Source organism: Balearica regulorum, chromosome Z (assembly GCF_011004875.1).
Source record: "Balearica regulorum gibbericeps isolate bBalReg1 chromosome Z, bBalReg1.pri, whole genome shotgun sequence".
Lineage (NCBI taxonomy): Eukaryota > Metazoa > Chordata > Aves > Gruiformes > Gruidae > Balearica > Balearica regulorum.
Window position 1 is genome coordinate 76115665 of NC_046220.1, and position 21679 is coordinate 76137343.

At 39.8% G+C, this 21679-nt stretch overlaps 1 protein-coding gene across 3 annotated transcripts in view; it reads right to left on the minus strand.

The window, feature by feature from the left end:
* UNC13B (unc-13 homolog B) overlaps nucleotides 1–21679 on the minus strand; it is a 221948-nt gene that overhangs the window by 153300 nt on the left and 46969 nt on the right. For all 3 annotated transcript variants that reach the window (XM_075740242.1, XM_075740241.1, XM_075740240.1), the window contains exons 6-7: nucleotides 19969–20036; nucleotides 16223–16280 (exon numbers count right to left, since the gene is read on the minus strand). In XM_075740242.1, the coding sequence (XP_075596357.1) occupies nucleotides 16223–16280; nucleotides 19969–20036 (126 nt within the window). The remainder of the gene's footprint in view (nucleotides 1–16222; nucleotides 16281–19968; nucleotides 20037–21679) is intronic.

Below are 21679 nucleotides of genomic sequence, written 5' to 3' on the forward strand. Positions count from 1 at the left end.
CACAACTATGGTTATCAGGCTGGTTAGCAGGACACAGCTTCTCTGGGTCAGTAACTGCATAGCCCATAGGCTCAGAGATTTCTGAATTCCTGATCGGATTGCTGCAAAAGCACTATCTGAATTTGTTAACCTGTCATCGCATCTCACCTCTGTACTATCAAACAAATTCCCCATATGAATATCTCTACGCAATATCTAAAATAGCTGATTAGCTTAAATGTTAATTGAACATTTACAGCATATATGTTTATAAAAGGTGGCACCAGAATTTTTCCCAGTTCTTACTGGTGTTTAGCATGAGGAAGTCTGTTAGAGGTCATGACACAAAATGCCTCCCCAATGACATGTTTAAAGGATGCAAGGCTCCAGCTACCGCAAGCATCGATGAGGCAGGAACACATTGCTTCTCTGATGTATGTGCCATACACCTACAGCATCCATAGATGTTAATACCAGGCAGAAGTCCTCAACTGACTGATAAATAAAGGCCAACTCTGGAAACTCTTACTCGTGTTGAATTGCACTTATCCTAAGAGCAATCTCACTTTATTTAACAGAAGTGTTCACAAGAAGACATTGCTCAGCCTGATGAAAAACACCAAAACCTGGCCCATATGTGGATTATAAGCACACATTACCCTTGTAAGAAAGCATATTGTGAAATGCCTGCACATGGTGATGATCCTTTTCATTAACATACTTTACACTTAAGTTTTATTTAAGCGAGACACTGACAAGAACTTACAGAAGCAGCTCTGGGAGTGCAGTATCCCTTCAAAAGGAAGGGTCAGGCATTACAGCCTGTTTCAGCAAAATATCCCTCAACACACATGGTGTGATAAATTGAAGCACTATCTTCTTCAAACAGAAGATACACGAAGTCTTCCATAAGGAAAGTTGTAGCTTAGCCTCAGTCTCTGAAGATCAGTTAATTAATAACAAGATACATAACAATAAACATAAAAATATAGTAACTGTTTTACCCCAGTTTGAGAAATTTCACAGGTACCAAAGAGCTTTCAAGGGATGAAAAGTGTTTCATTGTCGCCAGACCCGCTGTATAGAGTGGGGGGAAAGGCTGAAGGCAAGGCATGCTGTTCATATTTAACAATTGAATATTCATGCATATAGGCAGCATAAGAAGAAAACCTATTGGACAATCACATCACACAGCAGGATTTTACAAAGAGTGGGGAAAATCAAGAAAGCAGGTAGCTTCTCTGAAACAAACTGCCTCCTGGCAACTCTGTTATTCCTCCCCACTCCTGCCTCCAGAAATTATTACACCACTGCTGCAGGGCAGAACACACACAGCTTTTAATATACTGACCTCAAAACTACTTTGTGCCATCCTGTCACACCAGCTCTACTAGTCAAATTTAACTTCTGGAAAATTTCTTTGCATCAAGCTCCAGGACAGGAAGGAAAGCTAACAGCAAAATTACAGGTGGCTGGATGAATGCACTTTCTGAAGTGTTTTTGTTGTTTTAAGGTCCCAATGCACAGCAGGAGCTCCTCTCAAAAGGTTGCAATCCATTAAAACTGCCTCCTGCTTTTCCAGCAGTGATGTGTCATCAGCTATTGGGAGCTGAGGTCCAGTCCCTAACCTTAGTTATCCTCCACAAACTTGAGCAAAAACCTGGACAAAAGCAGTAAGTGCACGACACAAAGGCACTTGGGAAGAACGAAGTTCATGTAAGGTTCTGTATCCTAAACCCCCTGCTACTTCTCCAAATAAGCCACCAAAGTTCTCACAGCTTTTGACTATTTTCAAAATGGCAGAAAAGAAGAAAGCATACCGAAGGAATGACTTCCAATCCAAATCCAGAAGAGATCTCTGCCAGCTCCACACCAGGCCCTTTTGCAACTCACCTTCCCCACCCTTTATCCATTTAAATCACTTTTCACAATAGCTGCCAACAGTTTCTTTCCTTAAGTCTCAGACTCCATCGTCTACCAAACCACGGTCACTTCTGACAATCATGTACACTTTCTGAAATGTTATAATTAAAATGCATAGCGGTTTAAGAGGACTATTGAAGTAACAAAGGGGGAAAAAATCTCAAAAGGACGTGAGGGCATTTTTTTGAGGCTCTTCTATAGCCCTCCACGCTAAAAACTCAAAAGCAACTTTGCAGGGCATTAGTTCATTCCACTGCCCTCGCCACTTAAAAATACAGTAGAAATTTGCATAATTTTAAGACAGCAAGTAAGCAATATTCAGTCTTCAGTTTGAGAACTTTCATAACCTTGTTTTTCCCACCTAAAAAAACTTTTTGCTGCTGAAACACTCAACAGTCAAGAAATAGACCAACACCCTGAACTGCAAAGACTGCCTTGAACATTGACCCTACTTCTTTAAGTCTTTCCCTTTCCTAAAATGAAACCAGGTCAGCAGCACAAGACGTCCCTTTTCTAAAGCATCCTCTGCCCCGGTAGTGAGGCTCTGGGCTGCAGCGCTCTTCTCTCAAGAAGCTCTTACCATGAGAAAGTCTTCCAGCTACTAGTACACTGCTTCAGCTGCTTCCTTCTCAGTTGCTGTTGTAAGTTTACAATTAGAAGTATATTTTTCATTATATCATCACGCTAATGGAGTTCTCTTGGAAACATCATCAACACTGGCCCAAGCCTGCCTATAAGGATGCTAACGTGATTTCGAAGAGGATGGCACACAAAGGATGAAGTAGAGGGAAGGAGGAAGACAAGGAGGGAGCTAAATGAATACAAGCAACTTTTAAACAAAAACACCGCACACCAACACTCCAGATAAACATGAGAAACACGCTGTGCACAACCCTCCTAAACCTCTGCCTGACCAATGCCTAAGCACCCCATTTCCCTCCCAAACACACAAAATCGGGGAATAAAAGAAACCTATTTAGGACACTAATCTTTTAGTAGTATACAAAAGTTAATTCTCAGTTATCCTATCACACCTCTGAGAATAACTCCAAACAATTAAGATATCCAAACAACTAAGATATCCAACAGTGACAGTCTGAGGAAGTTGGTCAACAGATGCCCAAAGAACTTACAGTCTGATCAAAGACAGAACAAGGAGGACAAAACACGTTGCGGGAGGAGAAAATGGGAAGTCACTGGTGGAAGACTTCTAAAATGCAGAACAGGTCCATCTGGAATAACATTAGCTGGACATTAGACTTAAGTTACTTGGCTGCAGTAAGAGTGTCCTCTCCAAATTCTGTCAAAAATGGAAAAGCATTAGGCAGAATCTCCTCCCTTGCTGGCAGTGGTCACAGTTGTCTTTCTTCGCATGCCTGCCCTCAGCAACATCCTTGCTCTTTTTTTTTTTTTTTTTTTTGACACAGGGAACAGACACGTTCATTTTAAGACTGCTGGATCAATCTTTGCTGGTCCTACAGGCAGTAGAAGCCATGCACTGTAGCTTAAGCAGAAGCCTTGCCTGCTGGAACTTTTGGGACTTCCAGAAAATGAAGATGCCTCATGCACATTTTCTGGAAAAATTAACAAAAACATTGAGCTGTGTGGCCTCTGCAAGAGTTCACACACCACTCTTCAGCTGTGGGCATCAGCTCTAGATACCACAGACAGCTGTGATATCCAGGTTTCACCTTTCCAAGGCTGGCAAGCACTAGAGAAAGCAAAGCCCTACCACTTTTGCCATGGTACTGTCTCACTGACCTAGAATATGCCACAATACCTACAACCCTTCTGTCACACTGGTGTCCACCAGCCATTTCTACTTTTAGATTTGCTCCTATTTGTAGTATTTGGAATTTCTGTGATCACTTCCAGTGTGTCTTTGCACCTTAGTAAAACAATCACTTCAGATTCCCTTGTGTTTTTCAGTTACTCCAAACATTGACTTGGGGTTACATGGGTATGAAGGTCAACACAAAAGAAGGGTACAAGCAGAAAAACAGAATCATCTTTACAGGAAAAGATGAGTAGTCAAATTCTGCTTTCTTATCCTCAAATTCCAGTAAAAGGCACAAGCAACTCATTTAAAATATGGCCAAAAGAGTGAAAAACAAACAGGCAGCCATTCATGCAAAGATTCAGTGAAAGTAAAAGAAAATACAATGGAACAGATTTTCTATATGCATGAATATTTCCACCGTCCTTGAACTGAAGCATGCTGCATTGCTACAGGATCAGAAAACTCGCAAGACATCAAACTGTTACATACTCAGCTGCTCTCCCCATCCGAAATAACTCCAGTTGCCTGCATGTAACACAAATGGCAGCAAAGAATAGGAATGGAAAAAGAAAGCTTAGAAAAACAAACCACAAGCATAATTTTCATGTATTTAAAATGCCTTCTAGATTGCAAGCTTGAAAATGTTAGAGGGTTTTTTTTTTTGTTATAAATACAACATTAAATTTATTTGGGGGCTTACTCTTCGCTGTCCAGTTTGTTTAGGAGACATTCTGAAGATCAAGATCACTATAAGCTCTAGAAATGATTAAGCAATTGTGCATTTATTAACACAAGTAGACAAAATATTTATCAGCACACTACTTAACAAGAACAGGTAGACTCTGTATTTCCTAGCACACACTTTATCAGACAGCATATACCAGGAACCAGAGCCCAGTTAAGAGTAATATCTGATTCTAAGCTAATCTGTGCAAATCAAGGGACAAAAGTTACTTCATGCTTCCACTTCTGCCCCCTTTTCAGAACACGGGTAACTCAGTGGTGAAAGCACCACACCACTAACAATAGCGTGAAAAACTATCTTTGTGCATGTAAAATAGCATTAAGTGAAGAGTTGTTTCTTAGCTAGACACACACACTGGCACAAAACTTAAGAGCACTTACGGTATGCTAAGGATGTAAATAGTCACACGTTAATTCTACAACGGTAAGCAAATCTCTCCATGTTAAATTAGAGGTGACAACAAATTCATGCCAAAGCTAAACTGCATTTTGGTAAGACAGCCAAGTTATTACTAATTAATATCCATGTTGTCACCCCAAGGTCATACTTATTATGATGGAGGCAACAAACTACTACATACAACCCTCAAAGCACCTTGGAAGCATGCACACACTTGCAACTCCAAGAAAAGCTTCAGAACCAGCATTATTAGACAATGGTGTGTAAAAAAAAGCTTTAAAATGTGAAATTTACAGGAGTGTTGATGCTTAAGTGCAGCAGGCAATAAACAAATCCTGCACACGCAGGCAGAGAACAAGCAGCAGTTTTCTGTGCTGGCTACCAGCCTCATCTCTAGCTACCAGCCAGGCACACATTTCCAAGAAGGGGATAGCTCAGAGGATTGAAAAAATCCTTTCCCTGCCCTCATTAACAAAGTTAAAATGGGCTAGTTCTTGTTTTTAGCTAAAATTGCAAAAAAAAGCTCTGAAAAAAAATAATTTTATCCTAAAAAATTACCACAAGACTAGCTAAGCAATAACTGGTTCTGGTGAGTAACTTGACCTCCCAAGGCTTTAGTCCTAATGCGCGTGTACTACAGAGGGGCTCTGCTGCCATTTCAATTCTGTGGGAGAAAAAAAGTGAGCAGAAAAAACCCCAAACAAACCCAAAAAGCACAAGTGTTGACTACTCCAAGAAAAGGGGAGGAAAAAAAAAAAGGAAGCCAGAATTTAATGCTCTCTCTCCTTATCTGGGAGCTAATGGTGCATCAAAGCTACAATGAAGTTGTTCCTTTCTTCTCAGACGTAAAAGGTTTACAAAGCAATGCAGTTCCTCAGATACATCTCAGTACTTGCAGTTCCTGGACTCTAGGCTCTCACACACTTGTGGTGCTTTGCACAGGCACAGTCACAGCTCAGGTTTAAGTGGCACTTCTATTATCTAGTAGAGCTCCAAAGGTAGGTCATTCCCTTCTGAGTCCTACAGGAGTAGGTAGAGGGAAAAAGTGACACATGTCTGTTTGCTTTGGTCATTAAACAAAGCAGCTCTGATCAAGCATGTCCATGGAATAAATTCAATGATATTTTTGTACCTGATTGATTTAGAACAAGCCACATATTAAACTGGTATAATGTTGAATACATGCAGTTTCCATGGAGTATAAAAGGGTTGTTCCTCTCTTGTTTACAGGAATAACAAATAAAAAACTATTATCTTGTTTACAGAACTTAATGAGTGAAAAAAACCTGAAGTCCATAGAGTCAAGCACCAGCAGACTACAGCCTGAGACATCACAAATGCCGCTTCTGTGGTCCACAGCAGCAAGTGTAACAAACCACCACTTGGACAATGCATCTGAGCCAGCCATGCTGGCAAGGTGAAGATGTACCCAGATGCATCAGAAGCCTGCCAGGATCCACCAGCCAGTGTTTACATGACCACAGGGCTATCATCTCAGGCTTGTTTTTTACAACTACAAAAATCCATAGATTGCCTAATGATCAGCTTTGTCAGAGGCCTGAGTCTTTTCCAGGGAAAAAGGAGAGGAGAAACAGGAACACAAAACCAAGCTGGCTGGTTATAACAGAAGTAAAACACATGCAGCAATGAGAGATGAGAAGGGGAGATAACCAGAAGAAAGGGTACGGAAACAAGAGGCAAGGAGAGCAGGAGCATTAGAGAGGGAACATGAGAGGAGGGCTGAGGAAAAAGAGCAAGAAGTTGACAGAACTCTGCACTGAGTTTCAATTTGCTGTAATAAATAGTTCATGTTAAAGAGAAGACAATTTCCTATTAACGTGTAAGTCAAACAATAGCTTATGTGTATCTCATTCCTGAAAATCTCAAGCCACTAAAACATGGGATAACAACCTCAGTACGTTCTTCCATCAAAAGGTTCCTATTTCAGGTAAACAACAAGTGGCAAAGGAAGCCAATGTTGCAGCCTGGGTTACTATTAAAGATCCAGAAAAACTCTGCAGTGGCACAACAGTATTGCACTCAGACTACCTGCTAGCTAAACCCGTTTCATTATTCACAAGTGAACACACATGTAACACCCCAAAGCAACTGTGGAAGAGGAAATGGAGCTTACCTGTCCTGCACCCTTTTCCCAAAGACAAAAATCCCAGACTGACAGCCTTTGCACAAACAACTGTAATCTGTACAGAGGGAATGAGTGGCCTCGTAAGGGAAAATCAAAAGCCTGACCCCAGAAACCAGCTCAGACCATTCCTAGCCCTTGTTTCGAGGACAGCCACTGTTGTGATGGTTGGCACAACGCTACTCAGTTTCAAATGGCAACAACGAGAAAACCACCAAGCCTAAAAACAAGCCCCACAGATCCAAGGTCCGTGCTTGGAGGAGAAACATTACCACCTCCCATAGACAAGAGTGCTCAAACTGACAGTGACATCCCCGAGCCAGCTACTTGCCTGCCTACCTTACTGCTACCAAGTTTCTTATGAACAACTTGTCCAGCACAAATCCAAAACATAGCCCCATACTAGCTACTGTGAAGAAAATGAATCCTCTCAGCCGAAATCAGGACACAACTTTAAAACCCCACAAACTTTCAAAAGCAGATTAGAGACTATTATTTCCATGCCTAAGACAAATAGCCGTCAATGCCAAGCAGGGCACAGTGGAAAGATGAGCAGCTGCCTTTAGACACCAGCTCCTTACCCTCCAAGATTTCTCACGTTGACAGTTTGGGTCTTGGCTAACCAGGGCACGCTACACCTAGAGACTAACTGGGAAGACAGCACTGCAGGAGCAAACAGAAAGAAATGCAATAACAGAGAGTAAGGGATTTTTAGCCAGAATCTCAAAAATCCACTTTTGTTTGTTTTTACTAACACCCACTTCAGCGTCTAACATTTTGGATAAAAGATGAATTTATTAAAGATTCAACACATATGCTGCTTCATTTAAGATTCAGGAGCTAACAGTATATATCTCAGTCCTTCAGCATAATCACAGAAGACCTGGGCTGACAGTCTTGATATTTTGAAGGTTAATGAAAACAGGATTTCTTTTTTAGCCTTTTCAAGTTGTTTTTCTGCTTCATAAAAATAATATGCATAACCTCAATTTGTTAATAAAAAAAACCCTTCCAGATCACCTTTGGGAACAAATTTAAGCCTGTACAAACTTGAACTGAAAACACCAAAAAGTCCGCACAGATAGAAAATAGAAAGTTGTAATTCTAAAAACATACAACAACATCTATTAACACTGGAATAGATGATTCAGACAAGTCAGACTAGTTACTCTGTGCATTTTTAAATACCAACAGTGTGTCTCGGTTATCACATTATTTTGTATTCCTAAGTTTCAGTACTCAAAAACTGAGGTTTCATATAAACCTCCAATTAAGGACTAAGCGATGCCAGCAGCCTGGTGCCTTGGAAGCTACAACATTCTTGTCGTTAACACATTTTATAAAGCACATCTAAATTCCCACAGTTAGCTGAACATAACATATGCTCGTTCTGTGTCTCAATTATGCAACTATTTGAGGAGGAACTCCTCCTCCCCACCTCACACTGTCAAGCCTGGATCAGCGGGAACACTGTAGAAAAGCAGAATATTCCAAATTTTTAATGTAGTCTAATTTGATTGCCTGCGTGCCATTTTGTTTCATTTCTGTTTACAAGTCTCAGAGTGGCTGGGACTATATAATGTCAGAACATTATCTTTTGCTGCTGTCCACTGCTTACAGTCCTGCTGATAAATTATTTAATCCTGTTGTTAGATACCATGCTGAGCAAAGACAGAGAGCATCTAAAGTTTATAAAAGTAAACTGCGCTCAGGAAATTACACTGTATCTGGTGCTGATAAAGTACTGTTTATAGAATACAAACAGAGCTGGGAAGGTCCTGGTCAGTTCTTTCTTCTAGGTTTAATAAACTCCCTTTTCCCATAGCTAAGGCCCTCACCACAGTGCACACAGATCTCAGATTCCATAAAAATGTACATTCTTCTAGTATTCAATATACTTCCCAAAAATCAAACATGGTATTTTAGTGGAATAAGCTTCTAAAATACAAAGCAAACATTTAATAACTTTTTAGAACAAAATCAAGTTTTCAGTAAGCAAGATGATCAAGTACCTATCAAGTACCACTATTTCCAGTTCAGTTTTGGAACATCACAGATGAAGGCTAAGACCTCTGCACTAAAGGATATAAAAAGCACAGGAGGGAAATGAGCTGGAAGGAGCTGACAGAGACAAGGACAGGCACTAGAGTATGACACTAGAGCACTCTCCTTGCTCATGACTCCCTTGTTTTCCCATGACATTTTACTCTAGTTTAGTATTCAGCTTATGCTGAAATTTTGGAGTATTTTATTTCACTAAATGAAATGGCCCTTTTGGTCTCCTTTACTATGGCTAAACAAAATCAGACTGAGAGCTGAGAATTTAAGCAGGGCTTGGATCACCATCAAATCATTGAGTATCCACTAAGTTATTACAAGCTTGTGTGACTCAATAATTATAACAAAAAGAATCAGGCAGAGTGCCACTTAATTTTATCTAAATGGAAAAACTGTAACATCTACAATGGAAAAACCGTAATATTTCTATCACTGCACTCATATCTAACACAGCTGTCTCATTTTAAATTTCTGAGCTACCAAGTCACACAGACTGGCAAGAGATGTAAACACAAGAACCTACAAAAATTTTATATAAGCCTCATGAGATATAGTTTTGGACTATAGTGGAGGACCTAACATTACCTATATGCGTAATAGCAAAGAGGAATATAATGTTGTACAGCAGCTGAGATAAAATATTTGGTGCCTTTTTTTCTTCTGATTTTCAGTCAGAACTTGGACTTTCAGTACAAGCCTCATTGCTCAAGGACACATATTTATGGCTTGTGTATGAAGTTGAGTAATAATTTTTCTATCAGTTTAAAATCTTTAATCTTATTTTTGAAAAGGTTATATTCCACTGTGGTAAAAAAATTCAAATTAATTTTCTGTTATTGCTATGACATTAAAGGATGACTAATAAAGTTTAAGAGGCCTTAAAAATTCCCCAGAAGAAAAAAAAACAGAAGCATTCATGAAGAGCACTAAACAAATTATGAAACCTAGTGTGATTAACCAAGCATTTACTTTTTTTGATCACTGCTTACACAGAAACATGTCAGTGTTAGCAGTGTTCAGCATGTCTGGGAAGAGCTTTAGTTTGGGGACTTATTTAAAAGTCAAAGCTTTATTTCTTCATCAACACCTTTCAGAATACAGCATGTACTCTGGGAAAACAACAACTACAAAGTACATTTAGAGGATCAGCAGCAAAGCTAGAGATTGCTCTCCTCTAGAGTTCAGCAGAAAGTCAAACTTTGTTACTGTATAATCTTCTAGTACAGTCAGTATTTTTACTTTTTACTCCGTTTGCTGAGTACTTTTCCCTACACATATCTAATCCTGAAGTAGCAGCTTTATCCTAAAAATATAAGCGGACAGTTTAGAGACCTTGAATGTTCTTTCCTTCAAGCAGACCTATCATGCCTTCAGCCAGCCCAGGCAGTGAGTACCACAAAGCCACAAGGAAACAAGACTCCTAGACAGGATTTATCCTGAATAGAGAGGAACAAGAGCTGCCAGTCACCCAGAAGCAGAGAGGCCAAGGAAATCGCTTTCCCAGCCTGTCAGCAAACTACCACAAACCAACTCATATAATGGTTTCACTTGTACAGACAAGAGCAATTTTCCCTCTGACTAGCTTAATTAAGAAAAAAGTCATTCATGTGTCCTGTTTTGAATCACACTTACATTGAACCTTTTTTCGAGGACTGTTGTGAGGCTCACTTGTTTGCACTGTGGCCAGTAGTTTCACCCTCACTAGAGCACAGCTTTTCAGTGACTGCAGCAGGATCTTTAGTGTCACCCACCCTTGAGAAAGTTAAAAAAATCATACACCTCTTCCTCACTCTCCCCAAACTGGCCTGGTCTAGAGATGCCGCAGGCAGCTGCTGACCTCTGTTGTTTGTAAGTGCAGAAGCAGGCTTGTAACCAGAAGGAAAAAAAAAAAAAGCAAGAATCTAGACATGTAGCATACATCTCTACACCGAGGAGGGCGGTATCATCTCCCAGCAATTGTAGCCGACTATGCTGCCTGCCACTGCGCTATTACATCTCTAAGAATAATTAAAATGGTCAAGTTGTGGCCTGTTTAAAAAGCATTTTGATGCTGCCTAGCCCTAAGAGCCTGGTATAGCAGATCATTTTTTCTAATATACTGTTACCAAAGAGAGGGAAAAAAAAATCTCTTAGTAGGATGTCATTTCAGCACATTTGCTGCCACAGGGTCAGTTCACCCAGTTCAACACTGACAGATGGTAGCCAACATTATCTTTGACTGGAATGAACCACAATATTCAACAACAGCACAAGATGGCATGTTCAAACGAGTGCACATGTAACCTTGGATGGCTATGACTTCATTTCATAAAAACAAGTTGCAATGCATACCCTCCCAACCATGCTTTTTAAGCTTTACCCAGCTGCCTTGAACCCACAGCCTGCCCAGATCTGTGCCCTCAGTGCTGCTGCTTCTGCTAGAACCACACCGTCTGTGCAGTGGAAATCCTAGTAGCAGGGTTTGATAGCCTCAACCCAATGGTATGTTAATGGCAGTATAAAGGTACAAGCATCCACAGTGCAGCACCCTGAAAAAAAAAAAAATCTGTGTGGATGTTATCTGGGCTTGCTGGGGAGTCAGGGGCAGGGAAGGCAGTCATTTAGGTTTTTAGCAGATGAAGCTCCTCATCAGTGCCAGGAAGAGCACGGTAATCTCAGCATTAGAGTCAGTCTGTGCAGAGAAACATACAAGCCTTCCTGATGCATCAGTGGAATTCAAGCTCCTAAAAAGAGAACTAATGGGTATCAGGAATGAAACCTCTCAGTGTTTGGTACTTTTGAAATAGTAGTGAATGTGCAGATATTTACAGAATTCTACTTAACACATTTTGCAGAAATAGATTTCTTCAAATATTAGTGGGAAGGAAGGGTTAACACAACAAATTGATATGGCATCAAATGACATCCATTCCTATAATGTGTATAAAACATTTTGCCACCTTTTAGGTAGTTAAAAGGCTGTTTATGTATCTACAACAAAGCTGTAGCATTTTTTTCCTGCATGCATGTGCACACACACATGTTCCAGACAGCATTTAGGCTTCCTTCTTATTCTCCTACAGGAGATACTGTCTTACTGTCTCTTTCTCTTTTATCTGCTGGCCGACCAAGCACAGGCTAATTTTGATTCTTTTTGCTAGTATAATAGTATATCAGAAGAGTTATTTCTTTCCTTGTTGCACCAACTTACAATCCAGAGCCAAGCAGCAAATTTACTTTCTTCCGGAAAAAAACTAAAAACAAAACCCCAACAAAACCCACAATTAAAAAAACCCAACCACACAGTCCTGGTAAACAGGGATTTTACAGAGCAAAAGACATGCAAGACAGAACTATTGTGCACTGTGGTCTATCGGGGTCTTAGTGTGAAAAGAGCAACACTTCAGACTCAAGGAAGTGGAAGAAAAAAATATATGCAGAGAAGGGAGGATAAAGTATTCTAAGATTATCAAAGATAAAAGGACAGACATAACTGGTTGATTCAGTGGCACTTAGGTTATCTTTTCTGAGAATCATACTGAACAAACCTGCTCTCTTCCAGATTTGTAAACTCCCTAACAAAAGGAATATGGTAGTATTTACAGTGGCTGATATTAGCTAAGACTGCCAATTTTTTTCCACAAAGATACAGAACACCTTTCTCATCCCAGTTTGCATGGTGTCTGCTCCAAGTCAGAACTGCATTTAGAATACTGACAGAGTGACTCCCTTATGGATTTTAGTGGACTTTTATGTTGCCAGAAATGATCTTGAGCATACAAGGAAAATAAATCTATACCTACCATAATAAATAACTTAGAGCTTATTGACTCAATGAATGCCAAAGTAATCAAATAACATTTTTTCAATCTGCTTCATTTAAAGTGAATTTCCAGAAAATAACAGCTTTCTTTCTTTTTAATTTACGTTCAATTTCAGGTTGCAGGTAAAAACCAATATGAGGATGCTGCAGTTATTTAACAATGAGGTATCAGGAAATTAAGAATTACAATTACATTCAATAGAAATGCAAACAAAACTGGATCCATGGGCACTGTAGTGCTTTACTTATTGCTGGGGATCACTGAAAGTTAAATCAATTGGAAGCATGTGATCTTTCTGGGGCAGAAGAAATATATTGGGAAGCACAGAAGTTGAGAGGTAAAAATGGAGTGGTTAAGTATGATGAAGGAAGAGGCATGAAGTGCCAAAATTAGTAGGGGTTACAAGAGAGGGCATGTACAAAAACAGACCCACCTGCTTCATTATAGAATGGTAGGAAGTCTGAATTCTGCATTACCTCACAAATCATGGGTCAGACTCTTCTAAGAACAAAGTAGCACTTGAGACTGTGAAAGTGGGCCTGAAAGCTCTGTAATCTTTGGAAAAATTGGAGCACCTAGTCTGGGCTGATATTTGTCATGGCACTATGCCAAGGCAGCAGTCCACGCGTGATCAGAGATGAAAACCCACCCTCATGGATCCAATGTTGGCTTTCAGACACAGCCCAGCTCTCTTCTCTCACATCCTGCTCCATCCTTCTCCCCCTTTCTACTCAGGGGAGATAACAGAACAAGTTGCATCCATGCAGGAGATGGGGAAACAACCATGAGAAAAGGTGGTTTGGGAAAGGGAACAGATGTGTGGAAAAGAAGCAGAACAGGGTAGAAGTATAATTTATAACATGTAAGGACATGTGTTTCCCTATTTAATGAACCTGACCCTGCCTGCTGGAGTAGGATTTTCTCCAGCTACAAGAAAGAAGCCACAAGAGTCTTCTGAGAACTGCAAGAGGGCTAAGCAGCACATAAGTGGAATGTGCAGTTATACTATTACTTCTTGAAATGCAAGCTATATGAAGTGTTTTGCTGCACTGTTGCTCTATAGTGCATCAGGTTTTAACATAACTTCATTTTTTTTTTAGGATTTGGGAAGATATTCTCATGGGGCAAAACCTACTCACACTAAGGAGGTTTTTTTGCTCCTTCTAGATGCTTAGTCTGTTGTCCAGCTGACTGTGTCCTGATCCCAGCATTGACCACATCTGATGTAGCACATCATGACAGAAAGTCAGATAAGTGTTACAAATGTTCTTGAGGATATTTTTATTATACCTAAAAATATATCTATCAATTATTTACCCACATGGTAAAGTAAGAACACTCCGTACTCAACATATTTTAGGTTAGGGAAGGACACCCATCCTGCTCCTATGTAAAAGGAGGTTGAGCTCCTATGTCTTATGCAAAGGTTAGGTCAGCTTTCAATAAAGACACAGTCAATGCATCTTTTGGGTTTAATTCTTGAGTTTCAAAGGACTATGCTATGTTCAGGCAAGCTTACAATTCTTATGCATAGATTGATGCAGAATTCATTTTTCAAAGGTACTTCTACATTAAATGTATTTTATATTTGTCCATGCAAATAATTAGATATTCACAGATGTCGGATACTTGCAGGCAGTACACAAGCAAAAGTACATGCAGTGCCACAAGCTTTATTGAATTACTAGAAAATTTTTAAATTCATTAACAACATACTGTTATGAAATATTTAACAGCAATTCTAATGAATGTTTTAATCCCTTGAATGATTAAATTCTTATGCAATATTAATTGTTCAAATGAGGGGCCTTCAATTAATTATTGTGAAAGGTCACTTTGTAACAGATGCAGGCTGTTAATAGGCAACAGAAAAAGGGCAACTGCAGTTCTAGTCTTACTATGCGGATTTACAAGAGCTGAGTTGGTCCTCCAGGGAAGAAACCAGCTACAAGAACTAGAAGGATGTAAAAGCACTGTGCTGTGGGAACAGGTGTGGATACTTTCCCTACCCAGAAGCATTCCTCCAAACTTACCCATACGTCCCAATACATAGAAGAGCCAATCAAACCAGCCCCTATCAAACAAAAGCAAAGTCCAAGGCACATAACCAGGAAAGTCACTTCAGCAAATAACACATTCATTTTTTGGACACTTCATATCAGACTGGTTTTCTTTGATTTTTGACATTAGGGGTTCTGCATACTATGCATTTAATCAAATATTAGTTTCTCCAACAATGTTTCTTACTTCTAGGCTTTATAAATCAGTTGTACCCTTCTGACTATTTAAAAACAGCAACAACAAAAGAGTGTTTTATTCTTTACATACACTCTTTTGAAAAAAAAGGAAGGAAGCATTTGGTGTTACCTAGGGTACCACTGCTGGAATACTTTCATACAGCTTTATACATGTTCCAGCTACACAACACGTTCAGATTTCCCAGGCAATTGGTTAATGTCTGTGTTTTGTTGAAGACAGTTTTAAGATAACATAACAACAGTATACAGATAAATTAATTCTACTCAAAGGTAATCAGTAATTAACATTTCCTAACGTTAACAGTTTTTTAGAGATCCTATAATCAGCCTAGTGGATAAGCAGCCTGCAAAGTGTAATATGCACATCTTATAGGATTTGAAGTAGAGGATAAAAGATTTGTTTAAATTATGAGACTTGAATTTATTAATATTGTTGCGAAAGGTAGATAAGACATTCATAAGAGACATCACTGAGCTTTCATCTATTGCACATTAAAAGCAGTGTTTCAGAAATCTAATTTTGCAGACCATCAGATACAGTATGTCCTAGGTTATTTTTCCATCCGTGTTTTCAGAAGCATAAAAAAATGTGAGATAAGCAGAAATTAGTAAAAATATTTTTCAGCCATCAACACAGCACTGCAAAGTAATATCAAAGAAATTGGGCATCAAGGACACAAACCCCCGGTGCATTTTAGAAGGCTACCAACAGTATCTGCCTCCATCTATTCTCTTCCTCTCAAAATTTCATTATAAAGTCATAAAAATAATATTCAACACATGATGTTTAAAGAGAATATAGCCTGACTTAGTTATATGAAAAAACCTCAGCATTTTCTTACTTGCATGAATATTACAAGGGTCTGACAATCTAGGTGACTCTGAACACATTTTGTGTTCCTATCGCAGAGACTCAATGCCTAATTTCACTTTCTGGCATCAGAAGCTTTAGACCAACATTTTGAGGGGAAAAGTTTTTCATAACTGAGAGAAGCTACTGGCTTCACAGAGGTGTAAGAACTTCTAACAAGAAAATATTGTTCAGATGTACCATCGTTTGATAACTAGACAGAGAAGGAAATAAAGTGCACTCAAAGACGAGAAAGTATTGAGAAGAAATAAATTCTAACTTACAACACTGGGAGGCAGCACTGGGCAATGGTTTCTTCTGGACTTCCTCCTGAAAGGAATACTAAAGGAGAAAAAAAAAAAAAAAAAAAAAAAAAAGAGGAACACAGATCGATAAGAAAGCAAATGGTAACTTTTGAAACAGCTTTCAGAGTACAGCATGCCATACATAAAAGAAAATATCCCTGGTAGTATCTAAGCATTAAATATTATCCTTAATATCTATATTCAAAAACTCTTAGATGTCTCCTCTTTTTTCATGCCAAAACGACGTTAAAAAGCGTACATCTGGTTAAGGTGAAGTCTGCTTTACTACAAGCACAGGCCCTACTCTCAATGTGAGATCTCAAATTAGACATCTAAAAGATCTGATTCTCCACACTACAGTGTCACTGTGATGGGGAGCTCAGAACTGAGTATAAGCCCCTTTATGTTTAGACACTCAAGCACGCTTCAACAGTTCAAAACTCATGTTAGCTCACAGCAACACTGCCATAGGAGATTGAAGCGGTTACATAATTAGTGTGCCCGGCAGGGCAGTAACACAATGTTTGCCCAGCCAACTTACAAACTCTCCTGTGATCCACTGTACATCCAAAGTGAAGAATTTTTCATCTCATTTAATACTAAATTAGAGAACATAGAGATATTTCAATTAGCCAGCTTTGACTTTTTACAAAGCTGTTTGTTACACATCAAAGTATTCCCTAGGGGAACGTCAGTGGTTTTATTTTGTTATTCTCCTCTGTCTCATATTACATACAGATACGAGAAAATTAGGACAATTGAGGTAAATAATAACAGTCTTTGCTAGGAAAAAAGGTCTGATGACAAAGGAAGTGGCAACCTTAGCAATCTGGTGCTGCAATCTGTGCAAAACAGAGCCACCAGACAACCTCTCCTTGGATTTGGTAAGGATTAATGACCAGTTAATTACATGGAAGGTGACAAACTACACACTTTTGCTGTGGCTGTCTTCCAATCTCTGCTATTTAAAATGCATAAGTGATGCTGAAAGGTGGTTAGTCTTATCATCAGAAAACTGCCAACTCCCTGAGTTAATCAGGATTGCAAAAACAAAAACTGCTGGATCTCACTGCATTGACTGGTTGACAAAGTGGTGAAAGAAAGTCTGTTGATGAGCAATTTCAGCAGCACAGCAATGGGTTCTGAATTATTACACCCAGAGATCCAAAAATGGCAGTATTTTGGTTTTTTTAAGGCATCAGCCCAATGGCTATCAGCAGTCCCAAAAAGGAAACTGAATATTAAGTGTTTGTAGGAACAAAGACTGGAACACATTTTTACGACACCATATATGCTCCAAATGAACCTGCTTCTTGAATACTGCTGTGCAGCTTAGTCTGTTCATCCATTGTTTCAAACAGAGGTAGCTGAACTTAAGGCACAGAAAAGAAGATAAAGGCACAAAGTTGTCCTGTACTAAATATCACTATGCAGAGTAGGGCTCCGTAGCCCAAAAGCCACACAAGACGGTGAGGTCTGTAAAGCTGAGTGGCACAGAGTGGTTGAATGAGGATCAGTCATTCAATTGCTTCAAATATACCTGCCTCCAGCTGGTTTCACAACATAGGGTTTGTTTGCTCACAGCAAATAAGGTATTTCCTCGGGTAATGCACAGTGAAGGTGCTGAATTCCCTTGCTACAACATAACTGACCTGGGTGCGTTCAAAAGGCAACTGACATCCACAGAACAAAAATCCATCAAGTGCTGTTAAACACAAAGATACTGCCTCTGGCTCTGGAAGGTCCTGAGCTACAAGTTGGTGCAAATTAGGGGAATGTGCAAGGAAGATATCATCATGTCCTGGTTTCAACTGAAATAATTTTCTTCCTAGCAGCTGGTCTAGTGCTCTGTTTTGGATTTAGGAGGAGAATAATGTTGCTAACACACTGATGTTTTAGTTGATGCCAAGTAATCAAGGGCTTTTCAGCTTCTCATACTGCCCTGCCAGTGAGGAGGCTGGGGGTGCCCAAGAACCTGGGAGGGGACATGGCCAGGACAGCTGACTCAAAGGATATTCCACATCATATGATGTCATGCTCTGTACGTAACTAGGGGGTGGGCCGGGAGGCAGTTCGGCTTGAGAACTAGCTGAGCATTGTCTTCAGGTGGTGAGCAATTGTGCTGTGCATCACCTGTTTTATGTGTTCTTTTATCAGTATTATTATTATTGTCTTCCTTTTCTGTCCTATTAAACCATCTTTATCTCAACCCATGAGTTTTACCTTTTTTATTTTTTTCTTTTCAATTGTCTTCCCCATCCCACTGCAGGGGGGGTGGGGGGGGGTGGGATGTGGAGTGAGTGAACAGCTGTGTGGTTGTTTTAGCTGCCTGCCGGGTTAAACCACAACACATCCTCCCTCTGGGTCACTGTCAGACACGGGACAAGATGAACCTTAGGTCAAGCCCTGCACACATGTTCTCACAGGTGACAGGAAACATTCATAATAAATTTAAGATCATTAGGTGACAAATACAGAGACATGATTTTGTTACTAGTATTTGATAAAAGCACGCACTTGGCATGCAGATGGATGGCACTCCAGGGAAAGGGGAGTCTCACAAAGCTCAGGATACCTTTCAGCAAGGACCAGCTCAGCAAAGCACTAGAGGGCACCTATGCTTCACTGAAGTACCTGGCACAGACTGCTGCTGGAGCCCACAGGAGCAGGGAGGCACCACAGCAGTACCACTGACAGGCCAAATCACAGATCGAGCTTTTCATCAGCTCCAAGAGGTTCTCAAACTTCTAGGAAGGCAGGAGAGGTTGCCCTCCAGCAGTTATGTTTTTATCCACCCAAATACTGGTCTGCCCTCAGTCAAAAAGAAAACCCACCTTGTTTTCCTTCATCTGCACAGTACACCAAATGACTTACATAAGGAGCAGAAAAGAATAGATGAAGGATGCCAGAACAAAAATCTCCTAAAGTCACCAGCAGAACACGTTGCAAGTTATCTTGCTATGGAAAGAGACTTATCAAGAGTTTAAGCAAACACCATGTTCCTGCTCAATTACGTTGGCATCAACATGTGGGTGGTTTCGTGTTTTGGTGTGGTTTCTTTTTTTTTAAATGCTGAACTTTTGGTACAGGCATTAATATGACAAATCTTATTTTGCAAACATATGAACTATAACGAAAACATTTAATAATGTAAGAATCTCTCAAAAAAAATTGTAACTTTTAGTTTATAGCTGTTTAGTAGGGTACACAGTGCAAAAAACAGGAAACCAAAGCCATACCTAGCAAGTATTAAAATACAAGATTTCTATAAACTGAGCCATGAACAACTGGATTAGGACAAAAGCTAACAGCTCCAGCAGTCCTCAGTTCCAAGAAAGATTCAATATCTTGCTTTTCCTTCTTCCTAGAAACAGCCAACTGCAAAAATGTCCTTTTTGACTTGATTTCACAAATTGAGAATCTACCGCAGCTTGTCAAAGGCAGTTTCACTCTCCTCTGAGGTAAAGCATGGTATTACCTTTCCTTTGAGTGTATGTGCATAAACAAAACAGTTCTTACTATTCAAGCACTTCCAGCCTGTGGAAAATGTTCCTCTCCTTTACACTAACAGTACACTTGAGAAAACAGTTCTGTAAACAACTCACGGAAGACTTGTAAATGATGAACATTTGGTAATTACCTTAATCACAGGGATCCGATATAAAGAATAAAAGCAAGTTATAAGGCATTCAGGGCTACATTCATCTTTCAATTTAAATATTTACCTCATCTCCCAGTGAATTTATTTGTTCTAATTTTCTGGTCCAGTATCTGGCCTCTTCTTCAGGGATATCTATACCAAAAGAATAAGTCACATCATCTTATTAACCAGGCAAATTGCCATTTATCACCAGTAGCATTAAAACAGGGCGGGCATTCCAAGATCACACCACAAAAAACCACACAGGTAATTTTGAAGTAATGGGATTGTCTTATGTTAGCACTCAGATGGAAAATAAACATTGTAAATAGTAACACAGTTCAAGAGCTTACATTGCTTTCTTGTTTAAAGCTGATTAACCAAATGCACACTGCACAAATGTAGGAAAGAGTAATACAGACTGGTTCAGATTTAATTCAAGTATTAGTTTTATGAAGAGCCATATCACAATGACATTAATAAACTTGCTATATGCTTGATAACACATAGCAAGATCAAGAGCCTCTTCTGGAGGCTTTCATAACCTCAATAGAACGAGGGCTCCTTTTGAATGGTGTATCTTACTTACGTACCTTGTGTAATACAAATTAAGTACAAAAAAAGAAATAGTCTCCTGTTTTCCTTTGCAGGCAATAAGCCAAATCTTTTGAGGTAATGAACATGAATGCATATTCCTATTTTTACACCACACTGCAACTTCATTGTAATATGAATCACAGCAACCCTTTTCCCTTCTAGAAGATTTACCAAGTTGATGACTGACAGGAAGTAGCAAGCCTCATCACCTTTATTTTGGTAACTATCTTCTATTTCACACTTTGAAGTAATATAGTGTCCTAATGGTTTGAAGGGAACACAGACTTCTGCCACTCTAAATTTCACCTGTCAAAGTGCACCCTTGGAGGTGCAGATGAACTGCTGTGGAAAGCTTAACACAAGGCAAGTTAGGTACAAACTGTGCTTTTGGGATGGAGCAAGAGGTGCAAAGCACCAAGGGAAATAACTCACTGAAAATAAAAGCATCGGTCAGGCTCTCAATCCAGGAGAATTAGGTCAATTATTTAGGGATGGGGAGGACTTAAAATCGTTGGAAAGAGGGAAAAAAATTGGGGGTTTGGGGGTGTTTTGGGGGGTGAGTTTGGGTTTTTTAGCTACTCATCACCCTGACTGCAATGACCTCTGAAATTGGGCTATTCATGGCCTGAAACTGCACTAATGCAGAAACTTCAGAGCTCATACAGGAAGAAGTGGAGGGACTGCTCCAGCTGGTCACCACCAACTCCACAAGGTGACAAATGAGGATGAATACAATGCCAGTTCAGGTAGTTTTCCCATCTCTTGTAACTTTTTATGCTCTCAGGTGCCTCATTAGGAACCAAGAAGCCTCCATCTAACAAGTTAGTTTTCCTGCAACGGGCTGTACCCCATGAACACAGCTGCAATGATATGCTAAGCTATGCGCTGGCAAGAATGGGAGAAGTAGCCTGGGATGGTGTCCTGATGGAAAGGTGGTTCTGAAAGTTCCATCCACTCTCACTCCTGAGAGAAAGAACAAGATTTATTGGCAGGTGAGCATTCCATTGGGACCTATGATGCTTTCAGAAAGGACCAAGTATTGCTTTCTTCTACTTAAAGGGGATATCTGTCCTACACATGTCCTCTCTCAGCCATACAAACCATCATCTTAGGAAGCCAGTGACCCCAAAAATGTCTGAAGATAATAGTGGTCAGTGTACCAGAACACAAACTGCTTTCAGCAAGAACAGGAACATGCC